At 30.8% G+C, this 24090-nt stretch overlaps 1 protein-coding gene across 4 annotated transcripts in view; it reads left to right on the forward strand.

Moving 5' to 3' along the window:
• The window catches only part of LOC125070069 (cGMP-dependent protein kinase, isozyme 2 forms cD4/T1/T3A/T3B), a 148950-nt gene that overhangs the window by 112475 nt on the left and 12385 nt on the right, over positions 1-24090 (forward strand). For 3 of the 4 annotated variants that reach the window (XM_047679751.1, XM_047679752.1, XM_047679753.1), the window contains 2 exons: positions 7143-7362; positions 17353-17494. In XM_047679751.1, the coding sequence (XP_047535707.1) occupies positions 7143-7362; positions 17353-17494 (362 nt within the window). Of the gene's footprint in view, positions 1-2909; positions 4681-7142; positions 7363-17352; positions 17495-24090 lie in introns of all 4 variants that reach the window. The other variant, XM_047679749.1, reaches the window with a different exon arrangement.

Here is a 24090-nt window from a genome sequence, read left to right on the forward strand (position 1 = left end):
ACACTTCCGAACACAGGCAAAGTTGTTTTGAATTTTCTATATTTTTTTATTATTATTATGAACTCTTTATATATCTCATAAGATAATTTAATATATACCATATTCAATATTTGACATAAATCATAAATATATTGGATGATTACCTATTTATTTAATTATGCTTTTCTGTAGTCGTAAATCATTAAATTAAATTCATTTTTAATTACTTAATCACGACGTATGAGTGTTGAATTGTATGGTAATTCATTTTGAATATCTCGGGGAACTCACATATATTTCTCATTGTTCATTCTGATACAAATGCCAGACATCATATCTTGCTATATTCGATTATAAATACTTCTTGATTTATTCCTTTGTAAATCAATATGTTTTTAAAGAATTAACATATTTATATTCGGTAGATTATTCTCTACTAATATGATATTATAATGTGGCTTATGCGTCTGTATATATATAGGTTACAGGAATCACTAATCATATAAATTAATTAGTGTTTTTGGTATATTTTGTTCAAGATAGACAATTAGGAACATAGCAGTGTTACATTTCTTTGCTTTGGAATTTACGTAGAGCGACAGTTTTAGCTTTAGCGTCCGGAGAATTGTCTCCGAAGTCGTGTCGGTTTTCCGCTCATTGGACTATATCTATATCTAATAAAATCGGTAAAAAAGATCCACAAGAAAGACATTATTGCATTGTATTACAAATGTTTTGTTGAAGTTTTTTGAAGACCTTCTCGATATTAAAGAAACATACAAACAAGTACAGCAAACTACTTCATTTTTGTTCTTTTCTTTAAAGCCAATCAGAGTTAAGTCATAATTTTATTGTTAGCTTTATTACTGTATATTAATTCGTAGCTAGGAGAGCCGTCGCTTGTCGATCTTATCGATTTTCCATTATACATTTTTACTTGTTAATGAGACTATGATAACTAGGTATAGATTTCTCAAGTTCCTAGATTCTCACGTATCGATGGCCAGTCCATTGGATATGTGGATCGTTGAACTGGTTTCAACTCTATTGGTCTAGAAATCGTTTTCTAGTAATTCGATCATGCGTTTAGTAATTAACTTCAATTTGCAAAGTATGTATGTATCTTCAATTTAAGAACGATGCAACAATTAACAAACTAAAGATTTATTTAAATTGGTAATTTATCTCGTGCCTTGAACTGTATTGAATTTGTGTTAGGAAGTTAATGATTTTATGTAATCGTTTTAAATTTAAATATTTCGAATTAAATCGTAGCATTGTTTGTGCTTTGTGTGTGAAATATTAAATTATAAAAAAATACACGTATCGTTCCAGATTCAAACTATAATTCCTTGTTATGAAACAGATTATATATACATTTATTAATAATTATAATGCAAAAATTATAATATTTATTGTTCTAGTCGTCAAATATGAAACCTGTTTAGTAAGCAAATTATTATATTTCAAATACAACTTTTTGTCATTATTGATATACGAACTATTACCACGTCTGGATTATTTTATATCGAACGAATCGTTTATTGGTTTGATTTAAGTTGAGGGTAATCTTATATAACACAAGGAGGTTTAATTATCATGAATCATAACATTTATAGTTTACTATAGTGCTTGTCAAGCTTGTTTACGAATGTCATGAAAGTGTTAGGCTAACGTGAATATTCGGCAATGCAACGGTATTCGACATTTGATTTCATTGTATATTTTTACGATTATACAAATTTTGGTTGGACTTTTATTTTAAATTATTTACATTTTTTTGGCTGTAGACCTTTATCTTAATATGTTATTTTTTATATATATTTAGTCTTAGCGAGAAAAATAAGAAACTTAAAATATAAACAAAATTAGGCGTCAAATGAAAGCTTGGTCGATCCTCAATACGTATTTCGTCGTGATTTATAAATCTTTACGATTACTTCATTCGATTCGATACGTTTAATCGTGATTGGACTTTTAAGTAAGACATAAAATAAGAAATAGTATCGGCAATCGTTACTCGAGAATATTTAAGATACAATTCAGCATTATACTCGTCTATACATCATCAGTCTTTCGTTAAATACAAACGCCCCACAAATACGCAGACATCAGACATTACTCATGACCGATGCCTATATTTAACGATTAGATATTGCACGCTAGTAAACAATTTTGGATTACGAGTAACGAATCGTTAAAGTCGTACCTATCAATATATTTCAATTAATTTTGTGAATATTATTAATATAAAATCTATCGACTATACAAATTTCTATTTTTTTTTTTTTAGTTTTGATTCTTTAACCAACTTTGATTGTTTTAATTTAATGTTTTCATTAAGCATTGTAATAATAATGCTTATAACATTATAATGTGTCGAGTAGAGTCTGCACTGCCGCCAATGAGTTGCACTAAATCGCAGTGAAAGCGCAATAATAACAATGATAAAAACTAGCTACTGTGCGCGGAATACATTCGACCATTATCTAATTATTGCGTAACGATACAGTTTACATTGATGGACTCTTGAGGCCCAGTTGTTTCCTCGTGGAATGACGGCTTGTGCAATTCATGTTTACGATCCGTGACGCGTCCATTCTTGCTTCTTACAGAACTTATTTCTTTTAAATATTTTCAATAGTGAAACATAAATTATACAATCAAATGATGTGATTGGATCTTATTAAATTATATTTGAATGTAAAAAATATTATTAAAGTGTTTTTGAACTTAAAATAATAATAAAAGTTTTGCATTGAGAATGATCTAACACGTTTTATAATAATTACTCAGAACTTGTCACATCCACGGAGAATGACTCACACGATCTCCTCATGAGTCACGTAAAATAAAATAGTATGCTTAAATAATTGTGATACAAACCAAAAAATTGTTGTGGCATAAAGGGCATTGTTAAATGTTCTCAGGTTCGATGACAAAAAATTATGTTTAAATAGTGTAAATATGAAATTAACTACTACAATGGAATCAATGCTGCTTATAACAGGACTATATTCAAAGAACGGTTCACAAAGCAAAATTACACTTCAGATTGTTAAGAAATTGAAAACATTATGAAAATCAAACATTATCCAGGGAAAGCGGTCATGGAGGATCCTTGGCTTTCTATCAACGATAGAACTATGGACCTTGTTTACGCCGCTAATTGGGTCGGGGCAAACAATCTCCAGAACTACAAAGAGGATGACGATCAATCTAAGTCTAGCTTTAATTCAATATCTAGAAGTAAATCATGTCGAGATGTGGGGCGAACTGTCGAAAAAGAAGAAAATGACGATACATATACACAGACGCGTCAACGGTATAATTACAACAACAATGTTTCTAACGAAAATATATCTCAGTTAGCAAAGTATCAACAGGATATCGAGGAAAAGGCAAGGGCCAATAATAATTTCCTTTCGCCAAATAAATTAAAACACAGCTACAGTTTTAAAGATATGCCAAATGGCTATAAACCATCAACATTGAGAAGAGTGAAGCGACGAAATTTCACCGATTGGGATATTGAATCTTTTGCCTCTAGTGATCGGCAAGCCCCAGTTCCCCCACAGAGAAAAGATTCCCTCAAATATGCACATCGTCAAAGAAAAGTTGATTCTAAAAAAAGCTTTTATCCTCTCCCAGACCCAGGGCCAGTACCGCCTGATCCATCGTCTGAGTCCTATTACGAATATTATTCAAGAGTCAGTCAACAAAATAATGACACTGATAGCGATAAAATTAAACAGATGCAAAAAGAACCAAGAAAAGAAAGAAATGTTCTAAATGGCGATATAAAATCAAATGGAACAGTTCGTGGATATGGCAACGATACTATGTATCAATTAATCAATTCAATGGCAACCTTAGATTTGACGCCGATTAAATCTAGATCAGGAAATAAAAACCTCGACATGGATAGTGAGCCGGAAGATTTGGGTTTATACATGCATCCTATTAACGAATCGTTATCTACATGCGAACCACTTCCTAAGCGCACAACACAACCTGACAAAGAACGGAACGGACGTGCAGACAATATTAAACCTAGTTTTCGCTCTAAATCTTTAAGAGTAAAAAGCGAAGGTAGGGCACCCTTACGATCTTATCTCGATACACATGAAGAAGAAAGTAAAGTTTACAATGGAGTTACCGTCACACAGCCAAAACGAAATCTTTCTCCGAGCGAACAGCTGACACTTATGCAGTACGGAATGTTTCGAGGAAGTCAACAGCCACCGATCGTGACTGGCAATGGACACCATTCTGTTGATTTAGGAAAAGAAAGTGATACTATTAGGACTACAAACGGTGCTAGACAAATTAAACCGGATAAATACGGAAAGTTATATAATACTGTGAGAGTGAAAAGTGAAGATCGGTATGATAGGTATAACGACATTTTATCTTTTAATTCGCCTAGAGATCGTATTAGCGAAGAACGTGTAGCAAGTAAAAATGGTGCGTATCCGCGAAGTGCTAAAAGTTCATCAAGTGGTTCTGACTCTGATTTCTCGATTCCTCGACCGAAACTGATAGTGCCTGTTCATACTTATGGAACTCGAAAGAGAAGGACCGGAAATCTTTGTCAAAGAGATAGTACGGCAACTGAAACATCTCTTGACGCGGGTATATTACTCGATGTCACGCGCTTAGAAGACAAATCATTTGATAAAAATGAAAATGAGGATTCAGGTAAAAATTACGTATTATAAATATAGTATGTTCGTTTTTATATTCCTTATCTTTATCGTAAGATTATTCATAGTCAACTGTGTTGACATTATGATTGATGTACTACAGCCTACACTAGATTTGGAATCTTAAATAACATCGGATTTTTAGTATTTTTTACAACAATTTCGCTTTAATAACTTACAAACATCTTTCTAATTTTGTATCACTATGCCAAATTATTTAGTGAAACCAATTTTTAAACAGCTTTGCTAAACAAAGTTGGACATTTCACAGCCTCTTGTTATGAAAGTTAACACATAATATGATTTTATGATAGATGCCACTTCATTTGACGACTCATAATTTAGTCGACACGTCGGATCATTTATGACGTCTGAAACCAGATGCTTTATTACATACACTACTCGAAGATTGCTAAACAAATCGAGGCAGGCATATTAATTAAAACTCGCTTCTAAATTGACCTACTTACAAATTTAATGGAGCATGTGCATAGGAGGAATACATATTAATTTAAAGATAACGATAATAATGTACTCAATAATTACACCGATATTGACCTAAATGGCCAACTTGCTTATAACTAGAACTTACTTAATTATATTTTATAATTAAATCATTTGAGTAAGTTAGATACAATATATTTCTTTAGTTTGTATCAAGGCTTTCAATCTCGAGGTCCTGGAACCCCGGGTCGAGGTAATAAAATGTTATTGTATTTTTCAAGAAATTTTTAGTAGCTGATGTTTGCTGTTGTTTTAACATTCCCGTGCCTCGGAAAGCACGCCGAGCCTAGGCTCTGCGCCGATTCTCACTCCACTTGTGTCGTATAATATATTACAATCCCATTAGATTATGGGCGTGATGGAAAAGAGATTGTATGTTCGTGCATTTGCGCACACGCTTGATCACTTCGACATCACTTGCATGGATAGATATTCGCCGTCGTGAATACCAGCTTAGACAGAAATCTATCAGTAGAACATGACATTTTTTAAATAAAAATATCGCCGGTTCCATCTGTATCGAATTCTAAGTTTATTGTTACGGTGGTCATGACAAAGACTATCGATAAGACGCAAGGCGTTTAAACTTTTAACCCGTAATATTATACAAGTCACCTTGAAACACTTTCATTTGCAAAGCCAATATATTTGCCTGTTCATTTAACAATCGCCATACGATATATGTATGTAACATACTATATATGTGTCTATATTTTGTATTATATTGTATCCGTGTATATAAAATTACATAATTCTCTCGGAATAATTTATCTGGTTTAAAACATTTGTCTAATAAATACGACGATAATAAACGCAAAGTATATATTAGGTACAAATTTATGACATATATATTAAATCTATATTTGAAACAAGACACAATAGCGCTTAATATACCTTTAGTTCATATATAATAGATTATACGATAGATTGATAAACTTGAAATGAAGGCCAGGCCGTGTTACACTGTACGGTATGTTACAATACTTAAATATTTTAACGTATATGTACTAATGAAGTGTTTCCAACAAATTAAATAAAACAAAGAACGATATCAAACGCTTCTTTGTGTTTTCGCACGCCTGTCACCTTGACTTAATTATGTTACTTAGATTTCAATTTCTGTTTCATTGTTTAGTGCTTTATATAAATTAAATGCCATACAATGCCATAAGAACGGCACATAATTGGCAAATTACATTTATTAAATACTAGCTTAACCTACGGCTTTAACCGTGCGAAATTTATAAAATAACAACTTCCAAGCCCCAATTTACCCCTTTAGGGGTGAAGTTAGCGGATGTCTACATAACCTATAAGGAACCCACAAATTTCAAGTGTGTAGGTGTTATAGTTTCTGAGATTTCGTGATTAATCAGTGAGATGTATTTCGCTTTTACATGTAGTGTGTGTGTATTTCGCTGTATTAAATTAAATAACTTTAACAACCTTCATACCTAAATGGGTATTCACAACATAAAACAATTGCTACACCTATAAAATAACAAAATATTAAAATAATATATTTACTAATTTTCTTTCGATTTAGTTAAAAATAAAAAGAATATTTAATTTTTATTTTATATTTAATATTAAATTATATTATAGGCTTTATATTAACTCGTCTATCTAGTTTACCACATACGAAACTTTTTGCAATATCCCGCCAAGATTTCTAACGAGACTGGTTATGAGTCACCCGTGAGAAACGATTAGAATCTGAATTAACATCAGCCTTGGACATTTATGGTTGTGTGTCAATAAACACAGTTCCGTTATTATAATTTTGGATTATGTAATGTCAATTTATTTAAATGTAAACAATTTTGATCTAGTTTTTATCAAAATTTCGATTGTCTCGACAAACGAAATTGGATTTTGAATGTTATGTAATTTTTAAATTAGGTAATTTATGTTATAGTGGAAATGTTATATATTTATCTCGTTTGTCATCAGAGGGCAGAGTGGAAGTGTCTCGCGAGAACAAATACCTCAGCACGATGGCACCGGGCAAGGTGTTCGGCGAATTGGCGATCTTATACAATTGCAAGAGAACCGCCACAATCAAAGCCGCTACCGACTGCCGGCTTTGGGCTATCGAGCGGCAATGTTTCCAGACCATCATGATGAGGACCGGCCTTATCAGACAGGCTGAATATACAGACTTCCTTAAGAGGTAAGATCTTTGCACTTAGAAGTACTTCACAGGGACCGCTCCAAAGGACTTATATGTAGTATTTGTTATGTAACATAATAAATAATTAACCAAAGCTTAATAAATATTTAGTTACGTATGTTGCTATCTAGTTTCGTGTCATAATATAAAAGTCACGTCTAATAAAAACTATCTAGCCTGCATTGAAATTAAAATTTAAATATTATATTAAAATATTTTACGTTACGTTATGTTTCAAATCGAAATAATCAATACTATTGACGGAAATAATGAAATTATTTCATTTAGATATCAATTGATTTTGCAATTAAATTACATACAAATGTAATCTTATATAATGACTTAATTCGAAACTCTTATTATTTGTGTTTATTTAAAATAAGTTTATTACAATATACGAATGGAAACGAATAAACGTATTGTGTATGTACAAGTTATTTCTGACATTTATATCTTTAGAATTTAGCACTCATATCCCGCTTGTATTCTGGTTCATTGAATTATTATTTTCGTAGCAACTATTCTGGGATACGTTTTATTATGACACCAGTTGTTTACGTCTCTGGGGGTCATCAACATTACCAGTAACCGACCACGTGAATTAGTACGTACACTTTTTGTTTACGCTAGTTTTTCGTCTGTTTATAACTTGTAGTTGTTTCATCTTTTGTTTATTTTCGACGTAAACATTTCTTTCTGGTGTTTATATTGTGTTATCAATGTTTGGTGTTAGTGAAAGGTTTTTATTATCTTTTTCTAACGATTCCCTTTTTAGAACACGAGCAAGTGTAACGTCTAAATTTTTCCCCCATTTCTTTAGCTTCAATACTATTAGTGTAACTTTTGCAGATATTTTTATTTTTACTATTGATGCATTTCTTTTTTCAAATAATGCAATAAGTCATGCCCTCAGGCTCAAACCACGCAGGGTTTATATGTCTGAAGGTCACATTGTACTTCATGCCCATTGGCTATACTGTTTTTATTTTTATATGTTGCCTGTAATAAAGCAAGCTCATTTTGGAGTATTTGAAACATTAATTGCCAAATGCGTTTGCCATAACAGTATTCTTCAACAGTATTTGATACGTAGGTAGGAAGTCTAAATGGCGTAACTGTAGAGGTCTGGCGCACATACTACAAATATTAATTATTTTTATCAAACGTTTTATACTTATTTATATTCGTCATATTTAGTAAGATAAACGCTTTCCTTATCAATGTTCTTATTTCAAGATTCAATTTTATTAATATGTATCTACGTGTTTTAATGTAATGTTATCTTTTCCTTTAAATTTCATACACGTTTTCAATTACGCAAGAATGGCTATATTTCATTCATTTAAATTTTCTTATCGATTTGTTGAAGTCGTTAAGACTAAAATGCACTACTGAGAACCTTTAGTTGGAAGGTTATTGACCCGAGACACTTATGCAAATTCAATGGGCGTACAAAGTCCTATTCTTCTGCTTTCGTACATCGAGACTTGAATTTGTCGTCGACACCTATTATTTAAGAGAATATAATAATAGCATTTTAAATAGTCATTATTTTAAGAATCATAAATGAATCTAAAACTTAATTATTCAATTATAATTTATTTAAGTGTAGATGATAAATACGTTAAATCTTTTGGCTTATAACATTCTTATAACAGAAGATGTTCCTGTTATTATCTCTTTTCAAATTACATCACTAAGTATATTGTATTACTATGATGTCATGTCACAAATGCATACAATTAAACAAAATATTCAATACATGACCAAAACTCGAGTCAAAGAGACTGGCAGTTACATCACTTTAAAAATAATGTTTTATAAATTAAATTTAATATAATTTTATCTAAGGCTTACAACAGTCTTATCATTACTATCACGCTTCTTGAATTTATGTAAAGATGTAACCGTTGCGACACGCTCCTATCCATACATCACATAAAGAAGGTCTTTCTCTGACAGTGACTTATAACAATCACATCATTGACCATCTGCATTCATGACATACGTATCAACCGTTTCGTGTACAAAGTTCTTTTTTTAAATTTTAAAACAAAGCCATGAAGAAACTTGCGACTGTTGCTCAAGATCTATGTGCGATACTTTGCGAAATAGTTGTCACGTTGCGCCGCCATGACATTTGAATTTTCATTCCTTTCACTGCCCACGATACTGTATCATTCTAGGAAGACTGGACGAATGCGTCATGATCGTACAATGTTTCCGTTTGAATGTACGGGTATCATTTATTAGAGAATTTGATATTGCTTTGTCGGAATGGTAATTTTGTCTGTCTGCGTTTTTAGTATTATCTACCTAATAATTTCTCGAAATATCTGGCTAACTTATAAGGCCGCAGGCTAAACTTTTGGGTTTAACCTCGGATCAGACCCTAAAAAAGTATTAGGTAGTATTTAAATTGTTTTTGACAATTTCTCAGTTACAGTTCGAAGTTTGAAATTTAGCAGTGACTAGGAAAGCATATAAAGACGTTGGTCCTGCGTCTGAACTTATTCGATTGCTATAGTTTACATTTATTAAAACATATTAAATTATTTAATTTTGTCCTAGAATTATTTTAGTTAAAAATTGAATATATTTATGCATTTTCCCTCTGATATCATAACCTTATCCAAAGCAGGCATGTACCAGGAGAACAGGAACTCCAAGTAGTAAGGCAATTATATTTTGCATATGTTGGTCAAGTTGTTTATCACATCGTTGAGCAATATCTGCAAGTAATTGCGGAAACTATTCTTGTTTTAATAGTCAGTAGGATGTACAGTTATGTAGGTACATATTATATGATTAAAAATGATTTTAACAAGATAAAATGTTTATATAATTATTGCAAGCACTATAATTTTTGTATCATAATATGTAACCGACTTTTTATATCTTATTAATCTATTAGTTATGGTACCTACCCATAATTATTCGAGTGATATATCATAAGAATCAGTAGCATTTGAAAAAATTACACCCACAATCATACAAGTGAAACCAATAACCTAACATTTTTAAAGTTATTTTTTTTTTAACTCCTTGTTCAGAAAACAAAACGGAGACTCCATATTGATATTTTTAAATTAAGATATGCGTCCATATTTGACACTAATTTACTGATAAGAATTCATAAACAACGCAAAACGTATACTATAATACGTGTAATTTAAATTGTCATTTTTATTTTATTTATTGCGCAATAAAAAGGATTCTTTCTTTCTTAACAACGAAACAAAGGTCTTTCACATACGTTACAAAATTGTTATAATTTGAACGAGACTTATCTTATTTCTATAGAAACGTTTGCGTTTGTCTTAACATGTCGCGTACATGATACTTTCGAGAGTTACAACGTAGATCGTTGTTTAATTTAACTAATTAATTAAATTGAAGGAAAACTAATTAAACATGTCAACTGCTTCTATTATATAATATTCACAGGAATGTACACACGGATAAATTTGTAAACAAATAATATATAATTGTTTATGATGAGCATTGGAAGAATATAAACGAACATTATAATTTATGATTATCTTGTAGGTAACAACGAACAAAGCGATTATTTCCCAGCCCAGTAATGCAGTCCGATTTTTTTTTTAAATTTTAGCGTATTCTTCGTGTTTTTACACAAATACATTATTTTTTTTCATAATACTTCTAATGTAAATTGAATAATCAAGATGATTATTATTTTAATAAATTGAACAAAAGTTTTTTTACATCAATAAATGTTACCTATGCTATTAAAAATAGCTTACAAAATATATCTTTCCGTGGATATCAGCTTCCCCTTGCTCCCCCATTAAGAAGTTTGATTTTCGAATGGTAAATATGTATTGTCTTAAGAACGATGTATGTGTGCGTGCAACTGTGTTTGTTAGTAAGTGTGTGCCTATACGTATATATTACTATAGTAGTAATATACATGTATATTATGAAATTTTAGTGTAAATAATAATAATAAAATTTAAATTTCGAATTGCGTAACCAATTCAAGTCTTAATGAAAACCCATCCAGAATGTTTTTTATTTCGCCCTAGAAGATAGATCGGACTCCGGATCGGATCCTTTTCTCTCGCCTTCGAACTAACAAGGACAAATCGATTTTGTGTTCAGTAATCAATATAAAATGGTCATAGTTAAAACGGTTAATGCAATGTGGGCCGTTAACTGACTTAATAACAAGCCTACCGAACTGTGTTACACATTAGAACAATTGTCACGAATTCGAACTCACAACCTCTTATTTTGTCGGTTCGGAATATTGAATAACAAATGTTTTGAAATTATTATTTAAAAAAAAAACATTCAAATTTAGAATACCGGTAATTTTATACGTTTCGTATAGTTCTATTTTTAAAATCGATAGATCAATGCCATTAGCTTTATATGAAGCAATTTTACATATAAGGAAAAAAAAAGAATTTACAACGATATAGTACATTAAAGATTTTTGGCAACTTCTGTTGCAGCAGACGTATTCAATTACCTAAGAATCGCTTCTTGCAATACTTGCTCGTTATACGCACCGACATCGACACGTTTTCGCAATATTATTGCTTTTAAAAATCGTACACAATTTATTTAACTATAGAAAAATATTTATATATATAAATACATAAAATTGCGATTAAAAAAAAATAAACCTTTTAAGGTTAATTTGCAATTTACTAAAATTAAATCAAACTTTTTTTGTTCGTTTGTCTTTACGTCTGAGAAATCTGTAAACCAGAAAAATGACAATTGTAAATAAGGATTAGGTATATAAGGGAGTATTCCGAGGTATAATTTAGTCATTAAATAACATTTATGAAGACAAGTAGGCTGCCCGCAAAACTTAACGTTTGTTCATAAGATTTTTTAGGATTTTCGAAATGACAGGTCACTCATCTAAATTTGTCGTCAAAATGATGCAACTATACTTTAATGAAATTTTTATTTTCAATTAGTTATACATCAGAATCGTTAGAATTGGAGTTTGTCGAAAACTATTTACTTTAATTTTTTTAACGTTTTTCATTTTTTTTTCTTAAACAACCGTAAGAATCCTCTTTAATTTTCTGCACATATATGGCTGGAGCTCAAAATGAGACCATAACAGATTTTTATGTGCAGCTATCGTCCCATAATCACTGGGAACAAAATCGGCTTACGCTATTAATATATAAGATATAACAACTTCAAAGTTGACGGATTTTTCCGCTCTTATTAATCATATACAGGTATCACTGATAATGATTTTCTGGATTTTTCGAAATTCCCACGATACCAAAACTATAGCCTTGTTTTGAATTTTTTTTAAGTACATCATTTTTTAATAAAATCGAAGGCGGCTAATATCGTGGGTCACAGCTAGTCACAAATAATATATATAAGCACATACAGTTAGTTTAGTATAAATATCAAAAGAGGAAATGATTAACCAACGATACGTATGTGTGTCTATAAGAGCCATATTAAATTATTTGCTATATATTATGTAAATAATTTTGCCTTTGCCATTATGCAACCTTGATTATTATTGCGTTATTATAACGTAAGAGATAGTGGATTACAATAAAAACAATAAAATTAACGTAAGGTCATTTCCGAGTTTAACGTTTTATATAACATGTTTGTTAAAGTTCGAATTAATTTTCGAATAAATTTGTATATATATTTTTTTAAATATTTATTTACACGTATTTTTTCTTATTTTAAAAGGATTTTTTTTATTATTGTTAATTTAAAAGCATCGCTTAAAATATTACAATCAAATATACGATCTGCGAATATATCGAGAAGTTTATATTAAAAAATACTAGTCGGAATTGATAACTTCCTACTTTTTGAAGTGTGTAACAATATTTAATAATCGATTTTTTTATTGGAATATTTAATTTAATATTTATTTTTTTATTGGAAGTTTGTAACTTGAGCGTGTGTAGGTAGTTCAATAAATAACATATCATGTATATTACGAAATAACTTAGTAAATTATGTTTTCTGCACACTTGCCATTTTGGTCAGGCCCACCTTAACCCAAGCTCGGGGGGTTCATAAAACCCGGGCGCATTGCGGGTTGCTTCGCCGATACGGTCATAGTCTAAGACAAATCTTGGCTTATCGGTGAGGCGCCCCAGAAAGGTTACATTAAACCTTTTTTGAAGATCAACAGAGTACTGCTTGAACCCGCGCGCTTGTTATCCTTAAGACTGGTTTCGTTCTATATTTCTTTCGGTCACTGCTTCTATTTAAACGTCATATGTGATAGCCATGATAGCCATTGACTAAATGAATATATTTCAACCAATGAATAGACAAAGCAATTAAACATAACATTTAATATCTTGTAAAATACGATAATAGGCATTAAAATAACACGCGTTTTTTGTTTATGCAAATTATTTTCTTATAATTACGGTTATTAAAGAGATAATATATTATTGAAATGTGTTCAAAAAAGTTGCCTGCTAAGTACTGACCGGTTCTTTACATGAGAAGTCACATTAAGTTATACCTGCACATTTAACCACATAGACTTGTTAACTTATGCAAATATATCCATGAAAGCGTTGAATAATTTTTTTTTTCTATATAGATTATTATTTTTGATCCAAATTTATTATAAACTGTTAGCCATTTTAGATTAACTATGATAAAACATATTTAAAAAAAAAATAGGTAGTTTTCAATGAATACATAGTTTACAAACATTAAATAAACGTCAATGTCAGACAATCTAAAACCTGAAACAAAGATAGGTTCCATTATGTATTCAGCCCGGTATTACTTTACATTATTTTATATTATTATTGCACAGTCACACTTTCGATTTAGTGTCCGCACACTTTCGGTTGAAACACGTTGACCGTGAAAATAAAGCATTCACAATTAGCAAGACCACGTTTCTGGTATTTCTGGGACTGTCCCAATTTTATAAATAATATTTAATTGGATTGACATTTTATGTTATGTCATGTTAATAACGTTTGCACATTGTGTTTTAATTAGTGATTTATATTATACATTGGTATTTAAACGGATACACACGTAAAAGTTAGTGTTAACATATTCCATCTATTGATAAAGGTAACTACAGGCACAAAGGACATAACATCTTAGTTCCCTTGGTAGCGCATTAGGGGTGTAAGGTTAATATTTCTTACCGTTGTCAATAGGCGGTGGTGACCTCTTAACATTAGATGGCCAATTTGCTCGTCTACTTACCTATATCAAAAAAAGGTCGTTCATTACGTTTTTAAATTTTTTGGTCGAGGCATCATAAATCGTGGTCACCGTTGTCACATCATTCGTTGGCAGAATCTGTTCACAGCCGGTTTCAATATCCGTATGAATAATTAATGTAGTTTAGTACTTAATGTTGGCTTTATTTACTATACAATTATTTTTTCGTATGTTTACATTTGTATTTCTCGTAAAATATATTTAATTTGTGTCATCTGCTGACCTTACCTTAGAAATGAGTGCAAGAGCAATTGTTTGAAACTAGTTCGTAGTTGTTTATTAACCGACAAAAATTAAAATCGATGAAATAAGTTAATGAGAACATGCATTTTAATGTTCATCATTCTTAGTTATAAATAACAGTTTGACTTTAAAATTGTTAATTAATAAACTAGTTTAGAATACGAGCAAAAGAAGTAATTATGAATGGTAATAGCACGCTTGAGTGAATTAAAGACTAATTACAATGTAATGTTAAGTGTTTCTGCTGACCCTATTTTAACAATTATGAATTACCCCATGAGCGAATTTTATGAATAATGCAACTACATGAATATGAACGCAACTTCTTCGAAGCTTGTAGAAGCATATTATATGTATTTATATTTTTTATCAATGTAACACGTACGTACCTACACTGGTAAATTTGTTTTACGCAGAAAATGTATTCAAGTATGCATTACACTTTGTATGTGTTGAAACCAAATAATTGATCTGTCATCTTAATTTATAATACCGAAAAAAATATTTGACAGAGATTTTTATATAGTATAAATAACTAAATACTCTAGTCGTGTTTTGTTAACAAATTACAGATTACATCGGAGGCCGAACCTTAATTAGAATAAAAGTTTTAAGAGTCTTATAATATTGTTCATGACTATCCCTAAATCCAACTGATCTCATTTGTCAAAGGTTCATTTGATACTCATCGATAAATGCGTCATACTTAAAACAATTTTTTTTTGTTTTCAGACATGAATGCTCTATGTAGAAAAATAGAATCTATAATAATATATTTTATTATCTGTTAAATTTTAAAGGCGGGCGCACAATCTCGCATAAATCATTATTGTCTGAATTAAAATAATAAACAACATAAATATGCAGATTGTTTATTATTCTTATAAATATTTAAATGTTTATAGTAAATTTATTGCTATTAGTATTATTATTATTGCAAAATGTTAATTAAAACACATACTGACATATAGACATGCTATTATTTAAATATTATTAAAAGTCCAACGTGCATATCACGTGAAAGAATTTTATAGTTTTATATGTAGTCGAAGCGATTAAGTTTCCATATTATACATACAAAGGTATTATACTCGTATAATTTGAAAATTATAGACATAATAAATAATAATACGAAATTAATTTTTTTGTCGATCTCATCATTTGTTCTCCAGATATCCTTTAATATAACATATGAGTATAGGATTAAATAAAGAAGATATTTTAACAAACAAACAAACAGAGCTATTTCCTTTTTTTATTATAGATAATAAAAACTAAACCAGAGTATAATCTAGTTCGAAACAAAGTTTAAGTAAAACAAGTAATTAAATTGTCTTTATAAAGCTTAATTAACTTCATAATAAAATCCTTTCAAGTTTCATGTTACATAGTATATAAAGGTTATAAATCAATTCCGATCGAAGGACGAAACTTTGCTTTTATTAATATTCCATTTTAAATATCAGTTGTTTGAGATGAAGAATTTTTTGTTAACATTAATTGTACTTTTAATCGTCGATAAGTGGAATTCGACAGAGCTAATTTTATATATTATATAATATTATATAATAATTTAAATAGAGACTAATTGTCTGTTAAACTATTTGATTATGAATCATATAAATATAAAAAAATATATAAGCATTCGGAATTTAATTTTACAAAAACTTACGTGCAAGATTTCTTCGCTTCTTTAAAATCAAGCTATTCTATACTGATTGTCTTGTTAAATCAACAATTTACTTGATATTAGCGACAGTTACTATTTGCAGTTAATACACTTTCTTACATTTAGATTTTAGTCGGAAGTGAAACTGGTTATCTCTCAGGCAGGAGAACTTTCCAATTTCATATATTCCGACCTTAACCATACAAACAAAACTTTATCATATCAATACAATCTCACGACTTAAAAACCTATTTCGTAACTACGTTATAACTGATTCAGTTTTAAGACGGATGCAGGCTAGATGGAATTCTTATAATTAAAATATAATGTATATAAAATTATATTTTTGTCCCAAGTAATCGAACCGAAAATTGGTCCACATACTTTACTTGTGAAAGTTTATGTGCATAATAATGTGTGTATAAAAGACAGTAAATAATAAATATTTGAAATAATTATTTAATTTATATCGGTTAAACACAAGAGCCGAGAAGGCCCAGTGGCTAGAACGCGTGCATCTTAACCGATGATTTCGGGTTCAAACCCAGGCAGGCACCACCGAAATTTCATGTGCTTAATTTGTGTTTATAATTCATCTCGTGCTCGGCGGTGAAGGAAAACATCGTAAGTAAACCTGCATGTGTCTAATTTCAAAATTCTGCCACATGTGTATTCCGCCAACCCGCATTGGAGCAGCGCGGAGGAATATGCTCCAAAACCTTCTCCTCAAAGGGAGAGGAGGCCGTTATCCCAGCAGTGGGACATTTACGGGCTGCTAATGCTAAAAAAAAACACAATCGACATTATAGAAAGTAAATTAATCTTAATATTTGTTTCAACAGTGTACCGATATTCAAGAACCTATCAGAAGACACGCTGATCAAGATCTCCGATGTACTGGAGGAGACTCACTACCAGAACGGCGACTACATAATTAGACAAGGCGCCAGGGGAGATACATTCTTCATTATATCAAAGGGACAGGTAAATGAGATCATTAAATATTACTCCATTAATCTTAACACTAATATTACAGACTGTTCTATTTTCTCACGATGCGTTAAGTTTTGCTGGTAATTCTGAATACTAGTCATCAGTTACAATACCAACTCGGACAGCATTGTTGTGTTTCAGTTTGTAGGCTGAATCCTGTGCCTGTTATTACACTTAACAAGCACAAGAGACAACATCTTAGAACAAACTATTGACTTAAAAAAAAAAACTCGACATTTAAATATCCTGCACAAGAGTTTTAAGACCGTTATACATGAAGGTTTGCCATAAAGAGTTTTGACTTTCATAATTGTGTATATGTACGAACTGTCACGCGATCGCTTGAACGGTATAGAGTTATCTTCTATAGATGAAATTGCAAGATCACTATCTTACAGCTATTTACAACAAAATGGATTTCATTAAAACATGGTTTGTTGATAAAATACATTAATTCCATAACTTTCATGGTAATCTGTCAAACGATACCTTAGTTAAATTATGATTTTAATAATTTCTTCACCATTAGAATAGCAACCTATGATATTCGTGTCAGTGTGACATTTAACGTGTTACCGACTTCGTACTAAAATGTTTCGTGGAACGGAATAAAACGGGTTAGTAAAACACAGTAACTTCTTAATTGTAATAATAGGGTTGCCATTCTTTTGAATTATCCCAAGCTTGTACTGGAAGCGTTCTAAAGTAAATCGGTATTTTTTAATTGGAAAGGCGGGAACAGCAATAGACTGCGTTGACTTTTTGACTTTGTCTTCTACTTCAAAGTTGCTTGGAAAAGTTCGCTTCTTCGTTATATCATAACACCATCTTGTGACAGTAGGAAACAGGTGACAGATATATAAGGTGAACGAAAAATTTAACCACAAATCATTAAAAGAAGAAAGATGATTCGTTAACAATAAGGTTTTATATATATTCTCCACCTAAATATTAGGAAGTGCAGGAAAGCACCCATGTAGGTATGTAAAAAAAAGAAGAAGTAAATGAATATTACAGGAAAAATATTTACTTAAAGGCTTTTCAAATTTCATAATAAAATAAATACATGTTTCTGAAGCTCTTTGTTTATATCACAAGTTTGAATTTATGTGCTTGAAAACAACTTGGTAAAAATATTTAAAACATGATCTGCTTACTATGGAATCAGAGTAGTTGAATACGTAATTGATACGATTTAACTTTCAAGGTTTGAAATGTGTCGAACATTCGAGCAAGCATTTTTGTTGCCACGTTATTATTAAATAAATTTTTAAGTTTAAAATTATAACGACACAAACAATCAAATGCTTAACTTAATAATATAATAATAAATACTATTACTATATACATATATATATAAAAATATTAATAATAAATATTAGTTGCATGCCTGCCCGTTTTAACTTCGTACTTGTAAAATTCATACAAACGATTCTCATTTTCCCCATTAAAGTATGAATTACCAAAATTACTTTATTGTCAGATAAGCTTATAAAATAAAACTATTATTGTAAGTTTCAGCCTTCTTTACTCAATAGTTTGTACGTTGATAGTCAATCCTGACCGTTGAATGATGATATTAAATATCCTGACCTTAAATACGTTATTAGCTTAATCAATACTAATAATATAAATGCGAAAATAAGTATGTCTGTCTATCTGTCTGTCTGTTGCTCTTTCACGACCGAAGCCTTGAACAAATTTGTTGAAATTTTATTTAAAGCAATCTTGACCTCCAAGAAAGGACATAGGCCACATTTGTTTTGCCGAACACCTGACGATCGACCTTTAAAACGCAAGCGAAGCCGCGGGCGACAACTAGTATGAAGTAATATTAATAATGTCAAAAAGGCAAAAGTCTACGGGCAAAGAAATAAATATAACAATTATATATTATATATAATACTAGTACTAGTAAATGCAAAACAACAAGAATCATTATTTATATGCAAATCGATTTCACCTGACCATTCTCCGTCCGTCTTCGTTTCCATATTGTTTTGATGACGTCACGCTTGTAGAATTTACATCGGACAAGTGAAGATGCTCTCTTAGCAGCGTTAACAGTTTTACTTTCGTTTATGTCGACTTTCAAGACAGACTTCAGGCACGCCTCTGTTAATATTCAATTGGTCACACTTCGTATAACTTATCACACACACACACACAAACATAACGCTTAAATATGGGTCTGTAGTACGTATGGAAATATAAAAATTCCGCATATGTAGTAGTGCGTGACGATTCATACTAATTTATTTATTTATACTTTATTGCACTCCAATTAACAAAATATATTAACATAACAATAAATATACGATATATACAAAGTTGCATTAGACAATTAATTATAAAAACAATTCAAACAAATGAAAATTTGTAATATTTGCCAGGCTTTGAATCCGCTAGCATCGTTTAGGATTCATATGTTCTAACCGGTGTGCTATAAGCTCTTAGCCGAGCTATAATATTATATATATGATTATATATCAGGTTATTCGTGCTAAAACCATGAAACTCTTGTCGTTATCGTTCACACGATGTGACAATAGGTTCAATTTAAATATCGCTGTGATAATTTTATTGTCTCTAAAAGTACATTATGAGACTTGATATTTATTTAATTTATTTTTTGTAACTGGCTTTGAAGTTATTATACTGTCCGCGTAGAAAAGGTGATTGTAAATAAGTTCACCTTGGCATTTACTTGAACCTCGATACTGTGCACACTCATTCGCAACATCGAAAATAAAATTTGAAATTTCGAAAACACCTTTTCAAATAATATCTAATGAATATAATAAATATCTGTTATGTATTTCTTTCATTATTTTTTTTATCACATTGAATGGATGTAGTCGAAATGTCGTAAGAGCCGTGGATTTTTGTGTTACGCGTATTAGCTTTAAGAAATGTTTAATGTATTTAAACTATTTTTCTGTTATTTTTCCCCTACACTTTTTGGTACCTTTGGCGTCACACAGGATTGTTGCCAAATCATTTTTATTACTTATTATCGAATAAGCTTAGAAAAAGTAAATTGTTTTCTATAATAATGAGAACTTGTAAATGTAACTAGTGAACAATTTACATTTTTTTCATTCACAGCAAACTTTTCCAACAAACTATTATTATTATCGCGTACATATTAATCAACATGACCAACCAGTAAATTGCCCACTGGTGAGCTAAGTCCTCCTCTCCCTTTGAGGAGAAGGTTAGGAGCATATTTCACAACGCTGCTTCAATGCGGGTTGGTGGATTCACATGTGGCAGAATTTTGTTGAAATCAGACACATGCAGGCTTCCTCACGATTTTTTCCTATGAATTATAAACATAAATTAATCACATGAAAATTCAATGGTGCTTGAATGGGTTTGAATACTAAATCATCGGTTAGCTCGGCTTCAGTACATATACTATTTACCATATATGTATTAACAGTCTTTTTCATAATAAGCTAATTTATTCTACGCTTACGGATATAATTTTATTTAAAATTATAACGGTATTAACAGTTGATCGACTCTATGACGAATTAATACAAAAGTGAATTTAATGGTTATACTTTGTTATTAGTGCGAGACAAATGCGGTTTCCTGAATCAACTAACAGTTAGATGAAACGATAATTGTGTTTATAGCGTACACACTATCTATACTATTATTATAAACGCGAAAATAATTCTGTCTGTCTGTAAAGCCCTCACGACCATACCACTGAAACGATGAATGAAATTTTGTATGAAGCAAGCTTGAACCCTATACCCTAAAGCCGCGGGAGACAACTAGTTTTAGAAGAACAAATACTCAATTTGTTAGTAGTTATGACTTATTTTCTGTGTTAGTTATTAAAAAAAAAAATAGTAGTCATTAAACAAAGAGGCTTCTACTACGTGGTGCTTGATACTAATATTACGCTTAACATTGTTGAGTTATTCGGTTAGATAAAACACAACAATGATTAACCCGAGCGCAAGTTTAACCTGCTTGAATTTGAGGATGCTGTTGACTCTACCCCTTACTGAAATTAACTAATGTAAGCTTGGCTTTTATGTACGAAATGAGATACACAACAATACCCTAAGTATATATGTGTACATTTGTAAAACAGTTATGTTTTTCATGTTCTACAGTTAACCAAGACGACATATAAAGCCGAATACCTCCGTTTCGAAAAAACCTATTTCGTTGGATAGCCTACTTGTTGAGAAAGGTTATATATATGAAGCATCAACCTACAACCCACAAAGACGGAGTAGTAATGTTTAAAGTGGGTGAATCGTCGTGGAGATGGTTATATTATAAAAACGAAAGAGGTTTTTTTGTGTTTATGCGGAGCATCAACGCATTTTTTTGTATAATACTTTATAGTCCGGAGAGAGACACCACAATATTCTTACATAGCGGGCTCGGAGTAATCCTCGAATGCTTTTAAATAATTGTAAATAGGCATATACGTAAATAAATAACAAATGTTATTGTAGGTACCTAATTCCTTAAAGTAATAAACCACACGTATCAAAATTACATAAGTGCAGTTACACATGTATGTCATCATGAACATGAACATTTCGTGTGTTGGCGTCTAAAAGCTTAAACAAGCGAGGCTCTAGAGTCTAGAGGCCACAATGCATGGCTGTTGTTCCTACAAGGTCAGCGCACTGCGCGCGGACACCTAGTTAGGATGGTGTTTGAATTCAAGCTATAATATACTTTATTTTTGCTATCAAAATTTTATTAAAACTAAATAGATCTTGTTGGGTTGGGTTAAAATCTCAGTTTAAGTAGAGTAACCTGAGGAACGATGCTCACATCGTTCATACTTTAACATTTAAAATAGAATAAGAAAAGCTATTATCATGACGTCACAGTTAAGCATACTACATGCTTTAAAATATTGCCATCTTTAATTAAAGGAATCGTTAAAAAACGGAAGGCAATTTACATTTTATATGTATAAAGAGATTATAATAAATATGATTACTGCGTGTGAAAACGACTAAAAAACCGTCGCAGGTGGAGGCCAAATTCTCTAACTGATGTATTCGAGGCAATAATTAAATATATTTAAACTTATTTAATATTTTAATATAGCCATTTTAATATAATCATATTTACTTGTATTTTGCGAACAAATATTTTGAGATCTTTACTAATCCAGTTTTTATTAGGTCTATTACATCTTCGCTGATCTGCGTGAACAAATATCCTTAGACGCATAGGTTATGGGGTCAAATTTTTGTTCGTCATACATCCGTGTGGAAAATTGTTATCTGCATACAACCTTCCACAATTGTGTTAAACTTGCATGTCAGGGTCAATTTTATTTCAAAGTAATACGATATTTAATTTGAGTTATTACCTAATTACTTTAATTTTATTATAGTCATTACATTTTTTTTTTCGTATGAGGTTATAGTTTAAAATTTTTTTACGTGTTTTTAAACCTATGAGACGATTGACCAGCTCGTCAATTTCTAATCTCTCAACTAGTAAAGAACTAATGATCTTTAAACGACTGATGATATTTTATATAAAAACTTAAAACGAAGACACATTAAATCCAGATTGACTAAATTTTCAAATGAAAAAGCACTTATCCCTATTCGTTTTCTATAAAACCACTGACAGAAGAGGCCTAATATTAATGTCAAAAGTTACAAATAAAAAATAACGATAAAGCGTATAAAATAAGATAAACGTGACATAAAGTCGATAATCGTCTGTATTATAAATTCAACATACGACCTTTTTTCATACGCCATATTTGTATTAAAGTAATTAATTTATGCATAAGTATTGCACACATTGTTGTGCCTAAATAGGGTTTAAAGATCCACACCTACCAAAGAATCAATAAAAGCGTACATTTGAGCTATATCTTCAAACTTATAGCCCATATCATCACGTGTATAAACAAAGACTTAAAACATGATCATGGCGATTATCTCTACTGAGAAACATTCGAATGACAAACTGTTTCATCATAAGACGTCACAATACACGCTAACCAGGATGTAGTTGTTTTGTACTTCATGGTAGATTTATATTTATCGTTAAATCTTATTTTTTTGCTGATTGTTCTTTGACCATAAAATTTAAGTTTTTGTGATTTAGTAATAAAATATAGGTACGACATTTATTTTTATTATTCGTAAATTACCGTGATCGGAATTTTAAGCTATTGTTATTACTTATATAACTGAACCTCTGTCAGTAATCATAACGTGCTGATAGATAAAGGATTAGATCGCCAAAAGATTGGGGGCGCCAAAAATTTTACGGCAAGGTTACATTTTTAGTGGACTTTGAGAATAGGTACTGTTTTTCTACTAATACTAATTGAATAATGATATGCGTTAGTTTTCTTTAGTATCAGACGCATAAAGTAAGGCAGACGCCATATAGGAAAACGAATAATGATCCTCTCATGTCTGAGCTTAGCCATTCATACTATGAACATTATTGTTGTTCTTGAATATTTGCTTGGTGATTGGTGGATATTTACGGCCATCACGTGCCGCATAAGTAAATTATAAACTTTTATCAAATAAAGCCTTGACATTGATGTTTCTTGCAAATGG

Source organism: Vanessa atalanta, chromosome 16 (assembly GCF_905147765.1).
Source record: "Vanessa atalanta chromosome 16, ilVanAtal1.2, whole genome shotgun sequence".
In the NCBI taxonomy this organism is placed as follows: Eukaryota; Metazoa; Arthropoda; class Insecta; order Lepidoptera; family Nymphalidae; genus Vanessa; species Vanessa atalanta.